Source organism: Antechinus flavipes, chromosome 3 (genome assembly GCF_016432865.1).
Source record: "Antechinus flavipes isolate AdamAnt ecotype Samford, QLD, Australia chromosome 3, AdamAnt_v2, whole genome shotgun sequence".
Classification (NCBI taxonomy): domain Eukaryota; kingdom Metazoa; phylum Chordata; class Mammalia; order Dasyuromorphia; family Dasyuridae; genus Antechinus; species Antechinus flavipes.
In genome coordinates this window covers 245,802,873-245,830,140 of record NC_067400.1, presented here as the reverse complement: position 1 = coordinate 245,830,140, position 27,268 = coordinate 245,802,873, and the positions used below count along the sequence as shown (strand labels likewise).

At 33.7% G+C, this 27,268-nt stretch overlaps 1 protein-coding gene across 1 annotated transcript in view; it reads left to right on the top strand.

Annotated features, from left to right (window-relative positions):
- Positions 1–2,407: 2,407 nt before the first annotated feature.
- Positions 2,408–27,268, top strand: part of ABCG1 (ATP binding cassette subfamily G member 1) — an 88,104-nt gene continuing 63,243 nt past the window's right edge. The window contains exons 1-2 of the mRNA XM_051990576.1: positions 2,408–2,422; positions 5,597–5,840. Of these exons, the coding sequence (XP_051846536.1) occupies positions 2,408–2,422; positions 5,597–5,840 (259 nt within the window). The remainder of the gene's footprint in view (positions 2,423–5,596; positions 5,841–27,268) is intronic.

The following is a 27,268-nucleotide window of genomic DNA, read 5'->3' as shown; positions in this document are numbered from 1 at the left end:
GAACACTCTATTTTTTTCGATATCTTTCTTAAATCAGAACCGATAACAATAATTTAATTGCTATCTTCAGTTAAATTTCAAACAAGTTTTTGGAAAGATTTGTCAATACGTACTCTAACAAGCACCAGAGTCCTCAGCACTAGCATCTCTTGTTCTGAACATGCATTCTCCCTTCCCCCTGCCCCCACCCCGGTTCTCCTTTCCCCGCTTCCCTATCTACACACCCAGAAAGGGGTGAGGGGGGGATGCCGAAAGATAAGGAAAAACCTCTTTGAGAAATAATAGAAAAGGAAACTAGTGAATCACTCAGATGGAAAGGAGGAAAACAAGAGCACGTTTACCTGCAAGTAATCCCGCCCCCTCTCTTGGTTAGTCCAATCACTGAAGCCTATTTGGAGACAGTGAAGCACTGAACGGTGCATTGGGGGCAGGGAAGAGGGAGCGCTGGTAAACAATAAGCCGGAGCCTAAAAAGGTGTCTCTTCCCTCCTTCTTCGTCCCTCTTCCCTCCTCCCTTCCTCCCTCCTCCTCCTCTTTCCTCTCTCCTTCTTTCCTCTGCTGGGGCTGCTTTCACCTTCTGCACCACCGCCTGCAGCAGGAACCAGGCGCTGTTGTCCCCTGGCCACCGCCCCCGGGGCATGGCATATCTGATGGCAGCTTTTTCAGTGGGCACGGCTCTGGTAAGTGAAGATATCCTCTGCAAATAGAGTCATTGCCTTTTTTCTTTTCTTTTTTTTTTCTTGGAAAAAAAAAAGCTCTGATACACTCCCTCCATCTTCTCTTCCCCTAAGTATAGAAGATACTGCTTTTGGGGAACAGAGGAAGTGTTAGGGGGGAGGAGGAATGAGGTAGGGAGGTAGATGATGATGAAGTCAGTTATTGTGCATCACTGACACAGGCATCCTCTGATGTCCCGTTTCGGTGCCTAAGTCATTGTCTGAAGATCGTGGAAGAAGCCACGGTTGTTTCAATGTTCCGAGGTTTCAGTCTTTTAAAGAAGGGCAAAATCTTTTTGAATTCCCACTACCTCAGCAGACGTTCTTGTGGGACCTGGGATAGGAGACAGGAGCTGGAGGAAGCTTGTAGATCCAATTTCTCTGTTTATCAATGGGAAACTTTTTCAGCAGGGCTTTAGCAATAGTGACTATTGGTGGTGATTTTCCTCCAGATTGTCTCTTTGCTCTGGGAAATGTCGGTCCAAAACAGGATAGTATCCTTTCCTCCCCCTGCCTATCTTGAGAGATCATCTTCCCCCCAGACCAAATAGGGTTAAAATCTATGATATCTAGTGGGAAACTATGGTGGGGAAGCCAGGGGAAACCTTAATTCCTGCCAAGAACGGTTTTTTGGCATTTAAACTTCGGAAATTGTATATTTAAAAAAGAAAGAAAGAAGGAAAACTGTTATATTTCTCACAAAGTATATCAGATAAAGAATTCGGTAGTGATGGGAAGACTCTTATTTTAATGAGGAGCCAGGGTACCGAAGGACAAGAAACTGAGTTGTACTCAACGTTTTCCAATGGCAATGATCAAAACTCACCCTCTCAGCCATCTTCCCTTGCCTCCATTTCTTTTTATATACACATACTAGGTGAGGGTGAGGGATGGAGTATGTGTGCATTGCACTGGACAAACTTCCACAATAAAGTCTTTCTATAATTAACACATCAATATTTTATTTTCTCATGTGAATTTCAGCTCATGTAAACTATGTATAGACATTACCCTAGTTCAATAAATTACTTTTCTCTTCTCCCTCCCACCACATGTTGACAAAGGCTTCATAAATATAGATTTATTAGCCAATGGTAACAACACCCACCCATTTTTTCATTCTCCTCTTCTACGTTTTATTATTTTTTTTCATCTGTAACATCCTGAATTTGAAGTAAGCTGTACTCTGCAGGATTTGACCTACAGTTACCTCTTGCTCTGAGCTCATGGGGATTTAAAAAAAAAAAAAAAAAAAAAAAAAAAGGCTTATTTTCTGAGCATGCTCTGTGTTGCACAATTACCTCCTGTGATTCCAAACAGGTTTACTGTGAAATAACGCCTATGGTTGCTAGCTCAATATAGAATAGATTTGCTTTAAGGCTGATGAAATGGAATTCAGAGAAATCTGATTAGAAGCTGGTAAGGAAGTCGAAAACATTTAAGAGATGTGTGCAGGTGCAACTTTTTATTTTTCTACCAATTGCTTTCTTTTGTAATTCTTTATCAAAGCCCCAGAAAACTCATCATTTTGCAAAACCACTTCAGCTGTGGTTCTCACACCTCCTCAGTATCCCTCTATTCCTGTGACTCTTCTGAGTAGAGAATAGAGTGAAAAACTCAAAATCTCTAAGGAGGGCATCAGGACCATTACTCCATTTTCCACCAAGCTTGCACAGCTCTTGACATTTCATCATGCCCCCACTTTGGGTACTTTTCTCTTTCCTCTATCTCCTGCTTCCCCCCCCCTCCATTTTTCAACTTTCTTTTGTGTATTGTCTTCCTTCATTCTTGAAAACTGAGACTGTCTTTATGTTTTCTGATATCCTTAGCATTTACCATAGTGTCTGGCATATAGTAGATGCTCAATAAATGATTGACTGGGCACTTATTGTTGTAGTTTGTTGTTATGAAAAATTTAAAACCCTCAAAGTTAAACTTTCAAATCAAGCCACATGAAATTTAGTTTTGTCTAGTTGAATACTTGGATTAACCCTCCTTTAAGATCTCTTGACTTTATATATATTTTTTCTTATTGTGGATTCTTAAATCAGATATCTTTTTGTTCGCAATTAACTTTCAAAACATTTAAATCAAGAAGTTCTTAAGGTCTTTTTATGGCCCCCAAAATTGGTATCTAGTCATGAAAAGACATTTGAATTAGAAGTTGTTATTATTGAGTATAGATATGTTTATCCAATCCATATACAAAGGGGAGGGAGAATAGTTTAGCAAAACCAGTTAACACATTGAAAAAGTCTGATGTTATATGCAGGATTCCAGTCATAAACTCCCACTTTAGCAAAGGAGTTAGGAAAGCTTTCTCATATCTTTTCTTTGCAGACAAGTTTATTAGAATTTCACAACATTCAGTTTTAATAGTGTTATGTTGACATTTACATTTGCTTTGTTATTGGGTGTCTTTCCTGAATCTACTTATTTCACTTTTTATCAATTCTCATAAATTGTTCCATACTTTTCTATATTTATTACATTCACTGTTTCTTATAACATGCAATTTCCAAAACTGTAATGGATTTTACATTATGTTTTTGGATTACATCCATTACATCTATATACCACATTTTAACCATTGTTCAATCAATGGGCATCAACTTTGTTTCTGGTTTTTTTTTTCCCTACCACACAAAAAGGGTGCTACTATAAATAATTTTTGTCCATGTGAAGCCTTTCTTTTTAATCATTGACCTATAGCAAAATCTCTGGGCAAATAAGTATGACATTTTATTAGTCATTTTATTTGAATAATCTAGATTTCTTTCCAGAATGGCTTATCAATTGATATCTCAGCAAGAAATATGTTAATGTAACTGTCTTTTAATATTAACTATTCCTATCTTTTACTAACTTTTCCAATTTCCTGAATGCAAGATAAAGCTTCAGGGTTATTTTGATTGTCATTTCTCTTATTGTTAATGTTTTGGAGCACCTTATCATATATTTTTTAAAAGTTTGCAATTCTTTTGAGAACTCTGTATTAATACATATCTCTAATAGAGAATGGCTTTTGGATGGATAGATAGATAGGTAGATGGATAGATAGATAGGTAGATAGATAGATAAATAGATAGATATGTATCTTGGATTACAGACCCTTTTCAAAGCTACTTGATATTAATATTTTTCCACCAATAAACTTTTTATTTTTATCCTAAATGCATTAATATTCTCAATGTAAAAGTTTTTCAATATTATATAATCAAAATTATATACACATGTATACCCCCACACACATACACACACATGCACATACCCCCCACACACACACACACACACACATTTGGTTATTTATCATCTCTTCCATTAAATTATAAGCTTCTTGAAGGCAGAGATTATCAGTGATTTCTTTTTGTATCTCCACTTTTTAGCACAGTGCTTTGCATGTAGTAGGCGAATCAGATTTTAGATGCTTCTAAAACATGCCAAAGGTGTCTGCAACAAAATAGGATTAGTGTTGACAATTTTTTTTACTCTGTCATATTTCTGTTATAGTCCTGCTACATAACATTTTATACTTGTTTCCCTTTTTTTTTTTTTTTGCTATAAAAATTAGAAGATTTTATTTGATAGTCAAACCCTAGACCCCATTTCAGAGCAAATTAGCCAAAAGTTTGTGATTTCCAAATTTGGCAAAATATATTAATGGGTTATTAAACTCCATAATGGAACAATTATTAGCTAGAATAATTACTAGAGGCTGATTATTAAGATTAAGCTATTTGAGTTTGGATAACCTCAAGCCATTCTGATTTTCCCCCCAGGGTGATTTATTTCATCAATTAAATTGTTAAATAGAATTTGTGGTCACTTTGAGAAAAATCTTTTCTCTGTATTCCTTTTGATTTTTTAACTGTTAATAATAATATAAAACTGCTCCTTTAAATAAAGGTTTCGAAAAATCTATGGTGAAACCAATGGGATTTCAATCCTATTTTGATCAAACATTAATATAGTTTTGCCTATGTCTATGTTGTAGCAGTATGATAGTAAACTGAATTTCTATTGGTGAGTTATATATTATCAAGGTATAGGAAAAATAACTCAAGCAGTATGAGAAAAGCGTACATGCTCATTTGAAACTATGATATTTATTAAATGTAAAGTTTTAAGAAAGGTATCTTGTTTGATAAATTAGGTGTATATCTTGAGTTTCTTTTGTATTTCATAGTTACTAGAATATTATTTATTGTCTGAGGACTATTATTCCATTTTTGCTGTTTGTCACAAAAATACTTTGGGTTCTTGATACCTAAATTATGATTAAACCATCAAGGAAGTTTTGAAAACCAAAGGTTGATTTTTAAAAATGGGGAATGGAAACACCAGACAGTTGTTAAAAAAAATTAAATTCATGAGTCCATCAGCAAGTTGATTGTGTAATCTCAGGCCTCTCTGTGCCTCAGAATTTTTGTGAAGATAAAATGGGATAATAGAAGAATAAAAAGAAGAAAAAAAGTGATAACCATTAAGATATTGAATGAGAGATTGTGTAAAAGGTAAGAAAAGAACTATTTTTAGGTTTATGATTACATTTACTTTATTTGCCTTCCCTATTCTTTCACTTAGTCAATAAATATTTTTCAAGATGATGTCATTGTTTTATATTTCAAAGAAAATATTTTATCACAATTATGACTATTTTTGTGATTAACCTTTTCACATTTCAATTAAAAAATTAATCTAAAAACTTTAGAAAAAATCAACTTTAAGGCTCTTTTAAAAACAAAAGCAGATCCACTCTTGTTTTTAATAGGATACTAGTTTCATTGGCATTTTCTTTATATTGGTAGTTGCTAATGACAAAGAATTTGCTTTCATCTCTGTAATTTACAAGATCTTATTGCCTCCTTTCTCCTCCACTAGAATGGCAGCAGTTATTCTTCAGGTGTAACAGAGCCAAAGTCAGTGTGTGTCTCAGTGGATGAGGTGGTTTCAAATAGTATGGACAGTACAGAGACCGACCTGCTGAATGGACACATGAAAAAAGTGGACAACAATCTGACAGAAGCACAGCGTTTCTCCTCCTTACCTAGGAGGGCAGCAGTGAACATTGAATTTAAGGATCTTTCCTATTCTGTTCCAGAAGGACCATGGTGGCGGAAGAAAGGTGAGGAAAGCTTATCTGTTGAAATTTAGTAAGAAGTAGTAGGGGAAACAGAGCTTAGTGAAAGAAGCATGAAACTGTGGTTGTTCGGTATATCTGTTGAATAAAGTATTGGATGTCTCACTGTGTTGTTTTCTAATTGGTAAAACAAGAAGGTGGAACTAGATTATTCAAAGTTCTAATAGATCTGATTCTATGATATATTGTAGTGAAGTGTTCCAACCTTGAGAAATTAAGCTTTAGACTAACTTCAGACTTGGATCATGTTCAATTAATATGAAAAAGAAAACCTTAATGTTTTAAAGATATTCATTCATCTTTTATTGTACATCTTCTTAGAGGTCTTAGCACAGTTTGATTTTCTAAGAAACTAGAAGTAGCTCTTTAATATCTGAAGATTTATACTTTTATTTTCTCCTTCAGGCCAGCAATTTCTTCACATATTATCTGCTTAGTTTTAAAAGAATAAATTTAGCCTTTAAATTGTGGGAAAAACTCCTTTTGGCCAAAGATTTCATTCTTTTTGCCACATATAAATAAATCTGGATTTTGTCTTCACCAAAACACACTCAGATGTGTCATTTAGATTATATGAACTTTGGTGTACATGAAAGAATGAAGACTGAGAATTTTAATTCAAGCTAAATAAATAGAGAAATAATAACCAAAATAACAAAATAAAAACTTTCAAAGTAGATTTTAAATTTTTTTCACATTTTTATTGAGAATTAATAAACTTTTTGATTTATGAAAGTCGTCATTATAATTTTCTTTTCTTAATGTGACTGAATCAGGTTAAAAGAACTATTTTATATATAGATTTTATGATTGTTTTTTATATTAAAGTTAACTTCTAAGACTTAATATCAAATGAAAGACAAAATCTATTATAAATTTTTTAAAATAGTAATGTCTACTAGTCACTTGTTTATGATAGATCTTTTAAAATACTTTATTATTTCAAGTCTGAAGACTATTAATGAATTAAATTGAATCATTGGGGTAGTAAGCAAAGAAATAGAAAGACACTTGCTTATCTTTAAGTAGTTGGATTAGGTATAAATTTATGAAAATTTTTTTGAAGTTGAAGGGAATCAATAACATGTGAATTTTCAGTTCTCTCAGGAATATGGTTACCTAAGTCTCTTCCTCGTTTTTTATCTCCAGAGTCATGAAGTATATTCTTGGATTAACATTTTATTTTCTTCATCCTGACCTTTTTGTAACACTGGCTTTCATTTTCCCATATGTTTTGCTAAATGTAGCTTTCTTGTAAATTTCCCATAAGATATTCTTTCCTCTGCATGAGAGAAAACTAATTAAGAAGAAGTTAGAACACAGGTTGAAGAATACTGCACAGGAGCCTAATAGACAGACAGAAAAAAAAGGGAAAGAAGTGATAAAGATACCAATGGAAAACTATTTTTCATTAAGAAAGCAATTTAATTCTAATCTCAGCATTTTTTTTTTCTTTTTGAGGAGAGACAATTATTAATATTTTATTTTCTATGACCACTATTTAGTTTGTGTGGCCTTAAAAATGGACTTTTGTAGGACTTTTGCATTTGAGGTATTTGAACTTATTTAAGAAAATACTTGCTTCAAAGTACTGTGCAAAAGATGCAACGGTGAAAAATGATGTGAGCTCTACACTCAATGAGTTTATTTAGATTTAATAAGGAGAATAATACATAAAGGAGAATGTGATAAGAGATCCCAATAATGTATAATGAAGATTTTGCAAAAGAACAAATTGCTTCCAACTTACTAAGGGACAGAATGCAAATTAGAAAATGCTTCATGAAGAAGATGGGAATAAAAGAGAAATAGAGGTATGCAGATTATGAAAGGAACCTGTTTCATATATGAATGATGGCTTGCATGTTTGCATTGAAAGTAAGAGGAAAGGCTAATATTGAATGAGCAGTTATTACTCTGATTAGGCTGGCATCAAGAACATTTGAAGAGAAATAATTAGAAATAAAATTAGAAAAGTAGGTTGAAAACAAATTGTGAAGAGCATTGAATGGCGGGCTAAGGATTTTAAAATGTTATCCTATGGATAATTATTTTTTGAATAGAGAGTTAAATGACCAGAAATGTGCATTATGCAAGTTATTTTGGCAGTAACATGAAAAATAATTGGAGAGGGAAGAAAAAATCCAGGAGAACAGTTAAGAATCTAACACTATAGTTTAGGTAAGAGAAAATGAAGACCTGTTCAGTAGGATTGTGGTTGTGTAGATGGAGAGGAGATTTTGAAAATAGAAACTTTGTATGGAATATTATTGTTCTGTAACAAACAACCAGCAGGATGATTTCAAAGAGGCTTGGAGAGACTTACATGAACTGATGTTAAGTGAAATGAGCAGAACCAGGAGATCATTATACACTGCAACAACAAGATTATATGATAATCAATTCTGACGGACATGGCTCTCTTCAACAATGAGATGATTCAAACCAGTTCCAATTGTTCAATGATGAAGAGAGTCATCTACACCCAGAGAGAAGGCCACAGGAACTGAATGTGGTTCACAACATAGCATTTTCACTCTTTTTGTTGTTGTTGATTGCTTGCATCTTATTTTGTTTCTCTCTCTCTTTTTTTTTTTAAACTAGTTTGATTCGATTTTCTTGTATGGCACAATAATTGTATAAATATGTATGCATATATTGGATTTAATATATATTTCTACCATGTCTAATATATTAGACCACTTGCCATCTAGGGCAGGGTATTAGGGAAGGGAAGGGAAAATTTGGAACACAAGGTTTTGTAAGGGATAATGTTGAAAAACTGTCCACGCATATGTTTTGAAAAATAAAAAGCTCTAATATTAAAAGAAAAAAAAAGAAAATAGAAAGATTAGGATTTTGCAACTGACTGTCTGTTGTGGGTGAAGGATAAAGAAAAGCCAAAGATGACTGAGGTTATAATCTTGCATAACAGGAAAGATGGCAATACTACCAAAAATTTTTATTTTATAAATAAAATTATACATATAATATATAATATATACATTATATATATATATACAATATAATAAAATAAACTAGACATAGTGTGTATGGCAGGGAATTATGCTTTTCATTTTGAGCAGTTTAAATATTAGTGTTCAGTGAATATCCAAGTGGAGTTATTTTTCAGAATTGCAATTGAGGAGGTTTTAGCTGGATATGCAGATTTAGAAATCACCTGGGCTAGGTTGAACAGTGAAAACTATCTCATTGGGCCTGGAATCAAGAAGTAAGTTCAAATCCAGCCTCAGACACACTAACTGTGTGATCCTGACCCAGTCTTAACTCTATCTGCCTCAGTTTCCTTAATTACAAAATGAGAATAATGGCACCTACTTTGCTAGGTTATTGTGAAAATTAAATGTGATAGTACTTGTAAAATGCTTAGCACAGAGCCTGATACAGTAGACACTATATAAATATCTCTTTTCTTCTTTCTTCTCTAAAGTGATAATAAAATGATAATTATAACAACTAATATTTAATTTTATTTATTGTAATTGTTATATATTTAACTAATGGGAGTATATATATTAGAAGTTAGAGACAGAAGAGATCAGGCCAAAGGATAGCATCTGGGGAAAAAAAAGATGCAGCAGAAGGTGATGAACAATGTTTATAGATAGGTATAAACCAGGAAATAGATACCACAAAAGTGGAATATATAAGGAAGGAAAGAAAAGTCAATAACTTTGTATATTGCAGAAAAGTTAGGGATAATAAGTATTGAGAAAATTCCATTGGATTTGGCATTTCAAACTTTTTGGTTGTATAGTTTTGCTGGATAAACTTGCAATGGGATAAGTTTTATTTTTGGAAATGAGTTGGACAAGATAACTATTAAAATCTCTTCAGCTTTAAGATTTTATGGTCAGGAGAAGAATTTTATATTTTGAATATCTACTAGATGGAATCATTATCTAACATTTACCTTTGTGAATGATTAAAATTTGTTTTTGTTTGTTTGTTTTTTAATTTTCTTGACTAGGCAGTTGGGGTTAAATAACTTGCCCAGGTCACACAGCTAGTAAGCATTATGTGGCTGAGGCCAAGAGGTTTTTGCTATGTTTGGGTTTTTATCATCTTTAAAATAAACTATTAAACTTTTGTTCTAAATAAAAGCTTCTTAAACTGTGGGGGTCACAAAATTATGATATTGTGTAACTGAATGTGGGGATCACAAAAATTATGATTTATTATCAGTTTTTTGATTTATATACCTACTTTATATACATATATATCTAAGATTACCAAAAAAAAAAAAAAAAAAACTTCTTGGGTGAAAAGGGGTAACAAGTGGAAAAAATTTAAGAAGCCATGGTGTAGATAGTATTTCTAGCAGCCTATTATTTGCACCTGTAAAAACTTTGCCTGTTGTCCAAATGTTAAAGTTATCAGCACCATGTACAATAAATATACTTATCAATTAACTAATCATCTTAGGGAAAGTATACTTTGTAAGGGAGTTTGAAAGTATGCCAAAATATATTTTTGTATCAATAAATTAGAAAAAAATCAATAAACTGAAGAATTAATTTATACTCCCCCTAATTGAAATTAAAAATGAAGGTAATTCCCAACTCAGAAATTTAAGAATTTTGAAATTGTGAGCAGAATCTCATTTTGAATCTAATTTCCATTTGGGCATGTCAATTTTTTAAAGTAAAATATAATTCTAGACATTAACAATTTTAAGAAGTACTTATATTTTTATCTAATAAGCAACTGACTATAATTTTTGACATTTGGAGAAACCATCAGGACTGGTCATTCTACACAGTTTGCGTTTTATTTTTCAGTGCTTAGTTCAGATTATATACTTTGTAATATATACTGACTCTACCAGAAGTTAAAAGTGAATCTTTCCTTCTTTAATTTCTTAGTATTCTCTATAAGACTCCCTTTCATTTAATCTTGTTCTTACTTTTATTAGAGGAATATGGGATGGCAGACAAAACATTGAATTTGGAGCAGGAGGCTTAATTTTGTTATGTCACATCATTATAATTACAGATTCATAGTACAAGATTTGAACATTAAAATCTCTCACTTTACTGATGAAGAAATAAGGCCTAAAAAGGTTATCTGACTTGTCAGTATCACACAAAGTCATCTATAAAAAGTGAATGAGGTTTTCAGCACCTTCATGATTTTCAAGAAGCAGATGATCAGGAAAATTACCTAGGTGTCTTGGGACAGTGATAGAAACAGAATTTGAATCCAGCTTCTCTGACCTCAAAACCAGTACTATTTTTATTATTATCCCCCCCCCCTTCTCTCTTTCTCACTCTCTCTCTCTCTAAAGATCTTTTTGATTCAATTCCTTTATTTCAGATGGCTGTGTGTGTGTGTGTGTGTGTGTGTGCGCGCACGTGTATATTTGGGGTTCCAGGTAAGCAGGAAAAATAGAAAATAGAAATGTTAACACTATTTCTTTGAAGTCAGAGAAAACAGAGATTATCTTAATTAGTTCAGAGCCCCATGTGACATATTTTGGCAACTATGTCCAAATACTTATCAAAGAAATAATACTCTAACCCTGTTTTTATGATATTTCCATAGATCTGGAGCTAAGGTTCCTCTTAAGGTTTTGACCCTTTTATACTTATTTTTGTTAGATTTTTGAAATTAGTTTTTCAGATTTTTGGATTTTTGCTGCCCCATTCAGCTCTGAAACAATAGAAGAGAAAGGTTTGAGCTTTTTCTTCTGGGGGGAAAGCTTATGATGACATATCTCACAATAGCAGAGCTTTTATATTTTCATTTTCTCTTTTCAGTGCATTTCCAATTTAGTATTCTTTCAATGTAGTTTCAAATAGACTTCTTGTCTATCTTTTTCAAACACATTAAATATAATGCTGGTATTTAGCACTATCCATTAGAACCTGATTTTAAAATACTTTGATCATAAAATCATAGAAAATCATCAAATTTTAGTATTGGAAGAATCCATAAGTTAGTCAACCTTCTTTATTTCACATTATCAGACCCAGAAACTCAGAGAAATAAAATGATTTATCCCAAAATCATACAGCTAGTTTGTAGCAGAGGTGGAACTTAGATTCCAGTCTGTGTAATTTTCATTCCCTTATTCTTTTCAGCTACAAAATTCAAATCTGCCTTGGGTGTTATTGGAACTATAAGGAGGGTAACCATTATTTCACCTAACACAAAGATCTTTTGTAGTAAACCAATGATAGTAAGAGCTATGAAAAGGAAAGTAATACCATTAGCTACAATAAGACTATGAAACAAAGCAAGAGCTTTGAAATACCTCAAAGAAAAAATTCTTTATCGGAAGAAAATATCTATTTATTATTTTGTGGGGAGAAGACCAAGCTTTAACTCTGTTAAACTCTTTTCAAATATACAAAAGCTTAGAGGCATATTGCTTTTTCAATTGCGTTTATGCTTTTTTCATATGATTAATGACCTCTTTGGAGAGAAACCTAGATCATGTAATGGATTCCCAGTAGAGAACATAATTCTGAAAGGAATTATGCTCAAGAGAAAAAAATATAATCCCTAAGGACACCTTCACATACTTCTCATGTAGTAATTACTTTCCCACCAGGAATTAACTCATGTAGCATAAGCTGATGGGACAAAATCATTTGGAAGAATATTGAACTCCACTGACACTACATAAACTGTCATTTCAGGACACAAACAGAAAATTTTTCTTTTAACTTGCTTTTTAAAATTTGAACTTTAAAGATTTAAAAACATTTCCATTGGTTTTAAATCTCTTCCAAACTTGTTAAAAATCATGGAGATATTGTAAGAGTTCTTTTTGGCAAGATTTGACAGTCTTAGCTATGATGTCTCATAGGATAGAATACTGATAACACATATAGATACTCTACATCAATTAATCAAAAGACATTTATTAAGCATGTCTATGTGTCAAATACTGCCTTACTGAGTCTTTAATTATTTTAAAGTTGGCTCGTATATTAACAGTTATAAAACAGGGTTTTTTTTTTTTTCCTCTTATCTATTTAGTCAGGTGGACAATGCAAGAGGGAGTTTGATTTTACTAAAGAGAACATCTGTCCTAAGTATCTATCCACCTGTGAAATGAATCTGCTATGTATAGCTTGTATCTTTTAAACCAAAGCTTCCTTTTTTTTTTTTTTAAAGTAGCTTTTTATTGACAGAACCAATGCCAGGGTAATTTTTTACAACATTATCCCTTGCACTCACTTCTGTTCCAACTTTTCCCTTCCCTCTCTTCACCCCCTCCCCCAGATAGCAAGCATTCTTATACATGTTAAATATGCCATGGTATATCCTAGATACAGTATTATGTGTGCAGAACCGAACAGTTCTCTTATTGAACAGGGAGAATTGGATTCAGAAGGTAAAAATAATCCAGGAAGGAAAAAAAATGCAAACAGTTTACATTCATTTTCCAGTGTTCTTCCTTTGGGTGTAGCTGCTTCTGCCCATCATTGATCAATTGAAATTGAGTTAGATCTCTTTGTTGAAGAAATCCACTTCCATCAGAATACATCCTCATACAGTATCATTGTATATAATGATCTCCCGGTTCTGCTCATTTCACTTAGCATCAGTTCATGTAAGTCTCTCCAAGCCTCTCCGTATTCGTCCTGCTGGTCATTTCTTACAGAACAATAATATTCCATAACATTTATATACCACAATTTACTCAACCATTCTCCAGTTGATGGGCATCCATTCATTTTCCAGTTTCTAGCCACTACACATAGGGCTGTCACAAACATTTTGGTACATACAGGTCCCTTTCCCTTCTTTAGTATCTCTTTGGGGTATAAGCCCAGTAGTAACACTGCTGGATCAAAAGGTATGCACAGTTTGATAACTTTTTGAGCATACTTCCCGATTGCTCTCCAGGATGATTGGATTCGTTCACAACTCCATCAACAATTCATATGTCCCAGTTTTCCCGCATCCCCTCCAACATTCATCATTTTTTCCTGTCATCTTAGCCAATCTGATAAGTGTGTAGTGGTATCTCAGACTTGTCTTAATTTGCATTTCTCTGATCAATAGTGATTTGGAACCCTTTCATATAAGTAGAAATAGTTTCAATTTCATCATCTGAAAATTGTCTATTCATATCCTTTGACCATTTATCAATTGGAGAATAAGCCAAAGCTTCTTAAACTGTGAATCTGTGGCATAATTTGGGATCTAGTAACTGAATGTGGTGGTTACAAGATTATGATTCATTATTGGTAAATTTTAGTATTTAATATTAGTATTAGATTTGTATACCTATTTGTACACACATACACACACACACACACATATACCTGGGGTTGCATAAGAATTTCTCTAGCAAAAAAGGATCATGAATGGATAAAGTTTAAGAAGTTCTGCATAGAATACATTGTTGTAATATTTAGGTTGATAACCAAAGTAATGAAGTAGGACAATTTTAAGTAATATGTATATACATAATATAGAATTCTAAAGTCAATTCATCATTTTATAAGGTGAAAATAAATATACACCCCCAAACCCCTTGAAATCCTGCATTTCAGAAATATTACTTTTCCCTAAAAATATCAGGTCATATTTGTTAAATTATCTTTAATAATTGCACTTCATTTGTAAAAATGCTTTTATATGTCTTTCTCAAGCAATTGATATTAACCAACCTTGGGGTAACAACTTAACAACTAGTTTTGTAAAGAACAGGCTGGTGGAAAATGAGTGCAGTTTATTAACAAATATCTTTTGGGAACCTTAAGAAGAGAAATTTCCCTTCTATCCAAATTTATTATGACCCTATCAAATCCTTTTGGATGGGGTTTTTCATCAAGAAAATCCACAGTCTTGTCCATTTCTTGCCACTTTCAACTGATTTCTCATTTTGTTCATTTTATGCACTTTCTTACAAGATCATTCTTAAGCAATGAACATTTTAGTTCTTAATTGGTCAAGAAAATAGGAGTCTCTATGAATATAGGAACATTGATTCTGATTTTTTAATAAGGATTTCTTTAGAAGTGTATATTACACAACAGAACTGTATATTATACAACTGAATCATGTCATTCTGTGTGATAATTTGCTTTTATTAATTTGTATCTCAAATTTGGGGATACAGGTGAGGGGTAAGGTAATTTTTCAGAATGAAATTGCTTTAGAAGCATGAAAGGGATTGTGGTTGCCTTAATGAATGCCTCTCAGAATTCTGGGGAAATATAATGCTCAGATTTGGGAGAGGAATATTATTGCTCAAAAAAAAATATGTAACAGTGGGGCCATGGTAGCCCAGTAGCCCAGCTTGGGGATCTCCAGGCATCCAGGCCCCGCCCTGCTGCTTGTAGCAGATAAGGACCGGACAGAGTCCGCCCAGCTCACTTGCTCTCCCAGTGGTCTGGATGGCCCTGACATCTGACCCTTGCTTTCTGATGTCTCCTTCTAGCTTACCCCTCTGCACTTTGTTTCCCTTATTTCCAGCCCAGCACCTAGGGCAGGTACCTCCATTCCCCAGTTTTACAGAAGGAAAAACTGAGGCCTGGAGAGGCATGTGACCGACCCAAGATCACCCAGTGGGTTCTCCATCTCTAGAGTCCCTCCTTGTGTTCTTCCTTGGGCTGTGCCCAGCTCTATCTTCAAGTCTAGTTCCCAACACATCTTACCCTTTTTTGCCTTCTCTCTAAGGAGACGGTTCTTGTGCACTTGACATATAATAAGCATTTAATAAGAACATGCTCCTTTCCCCTTCTCTATCCTGTCTTCTCCCCTTTCTCTTTTGTGCATAATTCTAATTACTGAGTAAGTATTTAACAGCTTGCTGTATGCTGGGGACTCTGTCAGAGAGGCACTGACAAATAAATAGCAGGTGTCTTGTGATTTCTGGCATGGTGTGGGGGGGCAGTCTTGCAAAGGCATGGAGGTGGGAGATGAAATGCTGTGCTACAGAAAGAGCGCACACAAGTGGAGAGCTATGAGACAGATGAGGCCCCAGAGGTCCCAGGTGCTCCCAGAGGTTTCTTCAATGCTTTAAAAGAACCTATGGGGAAGCAAAGAGATGCAGGGGAGGGTGCCAGTGACATGGATATCAGATGGACAGACTAGCTCCTCGGAGTGGACCCCCTACTCTTTAAAGTCTTCTCGGGCTCTGCCCTTCTGCGTCTGGGGCTGGATAGCCTTCCAGATGGACAAAGTGAGATAGAACAAGTTTGAGCCACAGTAGACAAGAGTCTGTATACCAAGTCTGTTCCAGTTCTTTTTGCCCTATAAGAATTCAACTCCAAATTTGGCTTCAAATTTCCTAGCCCAGTAGAGAGAAGTTGGTGTTACCATACTTGCCTTTTCACTTCAGTCAGAGATAGAGACACAAGTATTCTTGGCCACCTATCTTTCTCCCCAGTTGTGTTGGTAAGTGAGCTGCCTGGGTCACTGTGCAAAGGAAATCTATTGAGCAATTCACAAATTAGATTACAGGTAATTGGAAGGTGATGATTGATAAAATATAACATTAAACTGTGGATATTTTCTTCTCTGACCTTGGTCTTATAATATGATGGCAATGTGGAAGAAGAAACTGAAGGACCAAAAAAAAAAAAAAAAAAGACTAAATGACTCGATGAATGGTAGTGATGGTCAGAAATGGCAGCAAACTTGAATCAAATTCTTGTGCTTTCATTGTGGATAATTGGCCTTAGGTTATAGACCACCCATAATAGTACAATTTAAAAAAAACTCATGGCTTCAAAATGCCTGGTGTTCAGCTGTCCAACATGCAACTGGGGGGGAAGGAGGGGAGAGAAGGAGGCAGCTCTGATGAAAAAAATTTTTTAATGTAATAGTATATTATTGTTTTTACCATTCATTGTCTTCATCTGGAGTTGGTTCTATAGTAACAACCTATTCAGTTAGATCCCTTTTTTAAAGTGGTAAAGGCCATTCAGAACAGATAGCCAAAGACTTGCTTGTCCATCACAGATTTGGAAAGACCATAAATTCTGATAATTTGGGGATGAAGAAAGTGGTCGAGCAAGAGACAGGAAATCTGGACCAGAAAGAGTGTCATCTAGATATTTGAGATAAGCCATCTAGAGTTTTATGACTCTTTGGAATATGAGAGTGGCCAGAGCTCCACAACCCTAATTCTCTCAGTCCTAATGGCCCGGAAGTGGGGTTGGGAGGAGGTAGACATACCATACTAACTCAGGGAAACTGAGATATTATAATTCATGGAAAATAATGCAGGGAAAATGAGGTGGGGAAATTGAGTCAGGGAAACTGAGGTATTTTGAAAGGAATCCCACTATAATATACTTGACAAGTAGTCATTTAAATTTTGCTGGCCGGCCTCCAAGGAGGGGGAGCTCCTCATCTCTCTTAATGTGTCATCCTACTTTTGGACAGCTCTAATTGTTGAGAAGTTTCTCCTTATATCAAGCTTACATCTTTGCAACTTCTACTTTTGACTTTTGATTTTGCCCTCTTAGACCAAACAAACAGCCCTTTGGATATATTTTTTAAATTAATATTTCAATTTATTCTTTATTTAAACATTCTTTTCTTCTTATATTTTGAGTTTCAAATTCCCTTCTTCAGCTACTAAGAAGGCAAGCAAGATGTTATAAATTATATTTGTGAAATCATGCAAAACATTTTCATATTTGCCTGTCTCCCCCCCCCCAAAAAAAAAAAAAAGGAAGAGAAATTTAAAAGAGAAAATTATACTTCATTTTGTGCTCAGAGTTTATCAGTTCTCTTTCTGAGGTTGGATGGCATTTTTAAAAAATCATTAGTCTTTTGGAAATGTTTTAGATCATTGTGTTGATTAGAGTTAGTCTTTCACAGTTGGTCATTATTACAAACATTGCTGTTACTATGATCCTCTTTCAAAAAAAAAAGTTGTTAATTAAATTCCTAAAAACCCCATTTTACATGTTAATGTAAATGCAAGGCATGTGCTCCTTTCTCCTCCCCTCAGTACCTCAGCAAAATAACTCCTTTCTTAATATAAAGAATCACATAAGTTTCATAGTTACACGGTGACTATTAAGAAAGGAGTTTCACTGGTTTCACCCTCTAGGCATGAGTTTCATATAGACAAGCTTAAGAGGCCCTAAGGTACTGTCTGAGCTCACATTGTGTGTGCACCTCAGATAAAGTTCCAACTCCTCCCCTTACACATACCTACACCCCTCTAAAAGTTGTATAATCCACACCTCTTTACTGGTCAGCAAAACTTAACCAGAGCAGACCAGCCAGCTTGGTAACTAGGGCTGACTTGCTACTGGAATGGGGCAGCCTATGTGGCTCTGTACAAGGGGAGTAACAATACAGTAGCTTTAATGGGGTGATCCTGTACCCCTGTTAGCATGGACAGCTCCTGGCATATAGCTTTCATCAATCTTGTCCAACACCATTCCTGGCCCTAGGCATTTACAATTGTCTTTACAATAAACATCACATATTGTGCATCACTCCTGACTAGACCTGAGTAATTTCTTCACTTTACCTCAAGTAACACCTCCCAGTTCTCACTTCACTTTGCATCAATTCATGGTTGTTTGTTTTTTTTGTTGTGTTTTTCTAATAGCACAATAGTACTACATCACAATCATATGACACAATTTGTTCAAGCATTCCCTTATTGATGAGCATATCCTCAATTTCTAATTATCACCACAAAAAAAGAGCTATAAATATTTTTTGTACATAGATAGTTACTTTTTAAAAAATATCTTTGAGATATTGACCTGGTAGTGGAATTGTTGGGTCAAAGACTTTGCATAGTTCTATAAAACATTTTGGATCTAGTTCCAAATTCTCTACAATGGTTACACCAGTTTACTATTCTAAAACTAATTTATTAGTATACCTGTTTTTCCCTCATGCCCTTGAGCATTTGCAATTTGTAATAGATATGAGATAATTTCTTCAGATATGTGAATATAGTCCTCCTGTTTTCTCTTCTAAATATACTCAGTTCCTTCAACATATATGAACATGTGTCCATATGACGTAAGCTCAAAGCTCTTTCTCATTCTGATTGCTCTCCTATGGACACTTATGAAGCTTATCAATGTCCTTCTTATACCATGGTGCCCAGAACAAAATTCAAAATTCTATATAAGGTATAATGAAGACATAGTAGCATGTAACTATTACCACTCTATTCTTTGAAGCTATGATACTCCTTAATGTGGTGGAAGAATGTGTTAGAACTTTTTTTTTTTTGGGCGGGGGAGGCAATAGCTTAGTTTTTCTAAGGCCCTACCCCATGCAGGTTAGGCTACTGTTTTTTTTTTTTTTTCTTTAAGAAATACTGAAACTCATCTTGATAGTTAATTGGCTCAAGAGACTGGTTCAGTTTGTTGATATGGCTTCCTGTTTGCTTGAACAAAAAAGGCCACTGGGAGCTCCAGGTCCCTCTCTGAGGCTTCTGACTCTGGAACCACAGTATGATTAATACAAGGAAGCTGTGTATCCCTGCCTGAATCAATGTGGATGTTCTCACCAAATATCCTTGTTGATTGTCTTTTTATTAAGCAAAACTCTTTTGTTAATTGTTAAATACCTATGAATGACTCGTTTTTTCAGGTCTAAATTATGAGAAACTGGATTAAATAAGTTAAGCCTATTGAAGACTACTCCATCACATTGGTGATATTTCATATTGACCTTGAAACTAGGACATCATTTTTCAGAAAAAAAAATGCTTTTTAGCCATGGTTCTCACATTTTCTAAAGGTGAAGTTTTTTGTACCCAACTTTCACTTTGCAATTATCCCTATTGAATTTTGTCTTATTAGCTATCCTGTTCTAGACATTTTAATGATGCATTCTAGAATTACCCCTAGGAATTGAAGTCAAGCTCATGGTATTATGGGTTTTCATCCTTTCTTCTCTTACTATTTTAAAAATGGGACATTTGCTATTTTTCTACTCTTTCAAATATCACTAAGCCCTCTCAAAGATGACATCTTCTAATTTATTTAGAACCTGGGAATGAAGTACATCTAAACTGTTGTTGTTTAGTTGTATCCAACAATTAATTCATTACCCCATTTTGAAATTTTCTTGGCAAAGATACTGGAATTCTCCAGCTCATTTTACAGCTGAGAAAACTGTAAAGTGACTTGACCAGGATTACAAAGCTAAGAAATAATCTGAGGCCATATTTGAACTCAGAAAGCTAAGTCTTCTTGATTCCAGGGCAGCACTCTATCTACTGTCACTTACTTGTCCCCTAGATTAGGTGATTTCAACAGATCAAGGTGGGTAAGTGTTCTCTTATTATCACCTTACTTACCTATCACTTACTGATTACTTTATTACCTATTGCCTTACTTATCAGCTTATCAATAATCATTTTTGTTATCATTTCTATTATAAAGATAAATCTCTTTTGCGGAGAAAAAAATAAAATATGAATTTAACAGCTTTACTTCTCTCTTTTGCCAGTTATCATAGTCTCATCCATTTCAGGCAAAAGGCCTAGCCCTTCTTCAATCTTATCTTTCTTGCAATATAGCTTTAAAATTATTATTTATTTATAGCTTTTCTCATTTACCTCATTATAAATTGTAGCATTTCTTATATTATTTTTCCAGGATGGTGACAAATTCCCATTTTAACTTTCTATTACTTGTCCTTTTTTCCCTCTTCTGTATATTTCCATTAAAATTCCAAATTGATTGTTAAGTTGCCTGTGTGTCCATGTTTGTCTCCTATAACAAATTCCATTTTTCCTTCTCATTGGAATTGTCTCTTTAGAATTTTTTTCTTGAGTATGCTTCAACCCTCCTGGTTAGTTTTTCCTGAAACATTTTACTCTATGGAATTTTACCTACTTTTAATTTTGAACCTTTTGACATTTGCTTTCTCCATATCTAGTGTACACCATCATATTGTCCAAATTTTCTCTTTTCCTTTATGACAAACTCTAGGAAATAGTGGTCCTTTCCTTCATCTCCCCCATCACTTATAAATTATTTTTATTAATTAAAAAAAAGTTTCCTTTCTCTCATAGTACATTCTTTTATCATTTCTACTCTATCAACTTGTTAGTAAAAATCAGATCCCAAATGGAATTTCCTCTTTCTATTTCTGCCATCTTCTGAAGGATTTATTTATCACTAAGTCAATTAATGAAGTTATTACCCAGGCTGTTTTTGATGAGAATAGGGTAGGAGAAAAGGAAATGAGGAGGAGATAGATCAAATCTCACCCTATCACTACTCTATCATATTTCTTTACTGAGCTTGTAATCTATTTTTAAAAATTCATTTGTTTCTTCTTTTTTTGTCCCAGCTAATCTAGAATGAAAAATATAAATAATTTCCTTTTCTAATATTCTGATCTTCACCTAAATATTCTCCATCATATTTTTCTCCTCTGTTGGATTTCTTCACATCTTTAATATATAATTCTACTCCATCCTCCCTTTTACCTATTCCATTTCTTTTAAATAAAACATATCCAATCAGATTTATTGTCCAGTCAAAATCTAGTCATAAGTGTTATCTCCTTGCATTAGGACCTTTATGTTCTTGTCTAAACTTTGAACATTTCTGTATAGCTATTTGAGGCCATAGCTTTTGTTATTGACTCTATTTTCTTAGATTTTGAGTCCTCTGAAATTTTGTGTATTTCAGTTGCTATATTCCTTCTTTGAATTATCCTACAATATCTAACTTAGGAAATATTTGTCGTTATATCTATATCTATATACATCAGTTGCTCTTACTGTATCCTATCTATTTATCTATCTATCTAATCTTTTCACTCTTCCATTTTTTTTCATCTAAGGTACTATAGGCTTTAATCCTGGGATTCTATGTTGAATATTCAGCAGTTTCATGTAATATTTTTCTATTATAACAGAATTAAACTCACTAAGCTTAAACATTGAGCATAGGTGACATTTTACTTAGTATAAAACCCCTTATTTTATTTACAAATTGGCATAAAATTGTTTACCAAATCCTTTTGGAGAGTCAGTTAATTCTAGAATAAAGAGATTAGATTATTTAAGGAATAAAAATGACATGAGTGCCAGAGAGCTTGTATATTATTGGCAAAATATGCTCTATCAATGCTGAGTTTGTAAAGATGTCATAGTGAATAGAGAATAGTGACTTAGAGTCAGGATGGCTGAACTTCAAATTCAGCCTCACATTATCTGTATGATCCTTTGCAAACTGTTTATTTCAGTTTCTTCTTCTGTAAAATGGATTAATAATAGCACTACCTCAAAGAGTTATTTTGAAGTTAAAATGACAGTGTTTGTGATGCGCCTTACATACTTTTAAGCATTATTTAATTTTACCTATTATTAATATTGTTAATTAACACTAAATACTATAATGCTTAAAGGAACTGAATAAGAAAGTCTGATCATTAATGAGATTATGTTTTAAAAAATTATGAAACTCCTATTTTGATACAACATGGCCTCCAGAGAAAAGTACTATAATGTTTTTGCTTCTTAATCTTTATGTGGCGATAATTGGCTGCTATACCCAACTGAGTAAGTGATATGGATTCCAATTTGATATATAGCAAGATAACTCAGAAGTTTATGACAGTTTTCAAATGAGATGTGATTAGAAACAGAGGCTAAGTTGGAAAACACTACATAGATCAATTAGTGTAACTAACTTTCACCCAAGCAGGAATTCCTGCAATATAAGATCCCTTATAGATGGCATTCTCGGCTTTATTTGAAAATGGCTGAATGTACACCAAGTCATGCAGCAACTCCTCGCATTTTGAATCAATTTTAAGTGTTAGAAAATTCTTGCTTATTGACCTCAAATCTAACTTCCTATCACTTCCACAAACATGGCTCCTACTTTCTTCTCTGGGATTACATTATATGCAGTTCTTTTACTAATATAAATGCTTATGACTGGAAAAAGGAGGACCAACCTTAACCCCAAATGCGGATAAAATGTAATCAGTTTCTTCATACTGAAAGGTTACTTCAGCCTGGAATTCCCACATTAGAAGTATTCTCTACTTTGTCCCCTCCCTCTGATTGAATGACTTGTCCCTAAGCTTTCATTTAAGTGAGGGTGCCACTCATCAAATTACATTCTGAACTAAGTCCATTAGTTTTGTATATCAGTTCCATGACAATATGCTTTGCACAGGTTCTGAATAGTAGACGATATTCTTGTTGCTTTCCCAGTCACCAATGGAGTGCAGCAGGTATGTGTGCTTGTTTCCCTGCTTTCTAGCACCATATTCTCCACAATGTTGTCAGATACCTTTTAAGAGGATGAAAATCAGGTCAGCTACCACACTAAAAGTAAATTATTTAACTTGAAAAGGCCACAAACCAAGACTAAAGGGAGAGTTGGTGTACAACTTTTTGTTTATAGATGATTGTGCACAATTGCAACCTCTGAGGCTGAGATGTAACAAAGTATCTATTATCTGTTACCTCTGCTAATTTTGGCCAGATAATTGACACTAAAATAACAGAGGTTCTCCATCAACCTGCATCACACCATCCATCCATGGAACCATCATTCATAACAGTTGTAAAATTTTTGAAAGCTATGGATAAGTTTACTTACCTTGACAGCATATTTTTCATAATTGTCCCCATAGATGATGGAGTGATATACACATTTCCAGAGATGTCCCAATGTTTGGGATTCTCTGGAAAAAAAGTAGAGGAGGAAGAAGAGGAGGAGGAGGAGGACAAGGAAGAGGAAGAGAAAGAGGAGGAGGAGGAAGAGGAGGAGGAGGAGAAGAAGAAATATAAGTGTATTCTCAAAGTTCTTCTGAAGAACTTTGTAACTGATTGTGAGACATGGAGAGTCATTGGCATAGGACCCACTCAATATGCCATACCTGGGTCAAAGAAAGCACAGTAGTCTGTGAGCAGGTCAGGATTGCAGTAGCTCAAAAGAAAAACGAAATGTGCAAATGTAGGCATATCTCCACTCCAAATGTTCATATGAACTATTTGTGTCCAGCTTGTGGTAGAGTCTTCTGGGCTTATATTGGTCTGACACAGTTGCACATACTGCACCTTGACCCAAAACGTACTGATGTCATTTTGTTCTTCTTTGAGCATGAACAACCAATCATGTCCCCAGTTCTCTTTCTCTTTTCACTTTGGAATATGAACTCCTTAGAAGCAAGAACAAGAATTGCCTTTTTCCCCCGTTTTTCTCAGCACTTAGCATAATGATTGGCACATAGTAAATGCTTAATAAATGCTTCATTATTTATTCATTATTCTAAATTTGTGTCTAATGATAGCCACGTCTAAAGCAGAGAGGAAGGAAGGAAAAAAGCAAAAAAGAAATTTACATGATAACTTTATTATGTATTTTTAAAAATAACAAGTTGTACATAATAAATTTGCCATTTCATGTGTAATCATCTTAAAATTATACCACATTATGGAAATGTTTTTGATTCCATGAAGTAAAAGCAAATATTTTTTTAAAAATTCTTCTTAAAAACAAAACAGAACAGACGCATTAGTATCTAGAAAATTTGCCATTTGGAGAAATTAAATAAAACCTAGTTACTTAGCTTAGTTTTCTCTTAATTAAAAAAATCTTCTTATAAATTGAAGTTTCCTAAATAACTCCTAGGAGATCTGTATTCCTCTTATATGTGTTTATTTTTCCTTTTTCTGACCACTGGGGTTTATAGCAGAAAACTTCCTTATAGCTTGATTTACTGAATTCTTTTTCCTTTTCTCAGCACCTCTTTATGATTTTCTTCAAATTACCTTTTCTTTTGTGATAGCTCTGTTTTCCTTTGTTTGAAAAGCAGGAAAAAAATGGCTGGGATTCTTCTGCATTTGTCAGAATGTCTAAATGGATTTGAGATAAATATCTTCTAATTCTTTACTAGGATATGGTTACAAATGCTTTCAAGCAACTTTCATTTAATTTGCTTGTGTCTCTGATGTGGACTACCTGAAACATTTCCTTGTTTGAGAGACCTATTTTGTAAATGATCAGAAGTAGAATTTTCTTCTCAATTTTGTGATAATATTTGGAGAGAGAAATTAGTAAAAGGACTGTTCTTTTGTGATTAGGTGCACTGCAGCAGATTCTTTGTCGCATGCCCAGAACAGGATTCTCTCCCTGCCTTAAGTAGAGTGTTACTTTCGGTCAATGCACTACAGTAACCTCAGTTATGATGCATTATCTAGAGGAAGTACATTCTGATTGGCTGTTCTTTACTCTGTTGCTAAGTTAGGAAAAGATGCCATGTAATAAGAGCTCTCTCCTTTCCCTGGCTCTTCTCCCCGCTCCCGCCCCCTCCACCTTCCCTTCCCCCCTACTCTGGGCTTTTCCCTTTTCTCCAAAGTAGACAAATCATTTTATAGGCTTTGGGTTTGAATAGACTGCTTAATCAGGAGCATAACACTTATACATTTCTATGATCCATGGCAGAATGATGACTTATCATGTTATAGGATCCAAGTTCAAAAACTGTTTCTGTCACTTATTATCAGTATGACCTTGACTAAGTCAGTTCTTCTCTCAAAGGCCTTAGTTTCCTTATATATATATATATATATATATATATATATATATATATATACATATATATATATATATACATATATATATATAGATTACAACAAACGAGATCTCTAAGATTACTTCTGATCTGTATTATGATCTGTAATTATGAAAAACAAGAATATTTAACTTCTTTGTCAATAAAGGCTATATATTTTAGTTTCTCTATTAGCATTTCAATTGGCTTAATTTTTCTTTTAATGACTATACCAAAATAGATCTAATGAAAAGTTTTAATCTAGAATGATTATTTTCTATGTCTATAGTTGCTTTCTTTTTTAAATCTAGTAAAAAAAAAAAAACCCGTGATATTTTTATTTATATGTAAATAGCATTTAAAAGTCAGAATTACCTTTTCCAGAAAAAATTATTGTAATAATTTAGTATTTTTAAATTACCATACCTCAACAACTTTAAGTTTGAAATATTTTTGAGATTGTTTTAGCTTTCACATTTTTGTTATGAAAAATTATATTTTTTCTACTTTAAAAAGGTGAATTGTACAATTAAAGATTGGAAAATTTGGTTTGTGGCACAAAGAAATAAGAAGGAAATTACTTTAGGAATTTAAGCACAAAGTATCTTATAATGAGGTGTTCTGAATGAGCAGCTGAAAATGACCATAGCAAATTCTAGACAAAAATTAGCATATTTAAAGAAGTTGAAGCAATGAACATTAAATTGCAGTCTTATTGTTTCCTAATTTCCCTGATAGGTCAGTTCTAAAATGTGATTATTAGATAAAATAAGGATTAATAATATTTTGATTTTAAGATGTTTCCTGGTGATATTTATTATGTATATATTTTTTAAAAAATCAAAACTCTTGGTGGCACTGATCCCTAAGCAAAATATATTTAGTATCTTTCTTTTCTCATTAAAAAAAAATTTTTATCAGTTTTGTTTCATTAAAACTTTGCTTATTGAGTGAAGTGAGCAGAACCAAAAGAACATTATACATAATAACATCTTGATTGTGTAATGATCAACTATGATAAACTTAACTCTTCTTTACAATCCAGTGATCGAAGACAATTCCAAGAGACTTGGGATAGAAAATGCAATCTGGATTCAGAGAGAGAACTATAGAGGACTCAGTGCTGATTGAAGCAAACTATTTTCATCTTTTTTTATCTGTTTGCTTTTTCTTTCTCATGGTTTTTCCCTTTTGTTCTGATTTTTCCTTCACAACATGACTAATATGGAAATATGTAAATGATTGCGCATGAGGTTCAAATATGGCCTCAAACATGTAATACCTCCTAGCTGTGTAATGCTGGGCAAGTCATTTAACTCCAATTACCTCAACAACAACAACAAAAAAAAGTATAACCTATATCAGATTGGTTGTTACCTTTGAGAGGGGAAAAATAAGAGAGGGAAAAAGAAAAAAATTTAGAACTCAAAATCTTCTAACACTATCTTTACATATATTGGAAAAACAATATAATAGTGAAATTTAAAAAAAAAAAAAAGCACACAATTTTGCTTATGTCCTAGGAGCCTTCATAACTGGAGAAGGTGTGAATAAAATCATAATGTAATAATGTTTTTAGTGTAGAGGGCTGCAAATAGTGGAGGAATGATGAGTGAGGTATAAGACCCTTCAGCCCAGAGGAAATGTATTAAAAATATCTGGTTTCGCTCCCCATTTTCCCTGTGGAATTTCTTACCTCCCTCCTTGAGAAGTCAGGGAGGGTGTGACCATCTGTGTTCTAATTGAAGCAAGGATACTTACAGCAGGGTGCTTACTCAATGTAATTGATGAGATCATGGTTCTCTAGTTCACATTTACTTAGTATGATATAATGATATAGTTATCACTCTAGTATATACAATGATGTAATCACTCTAGTTGTCATATACTTAGTGTGATGTAAT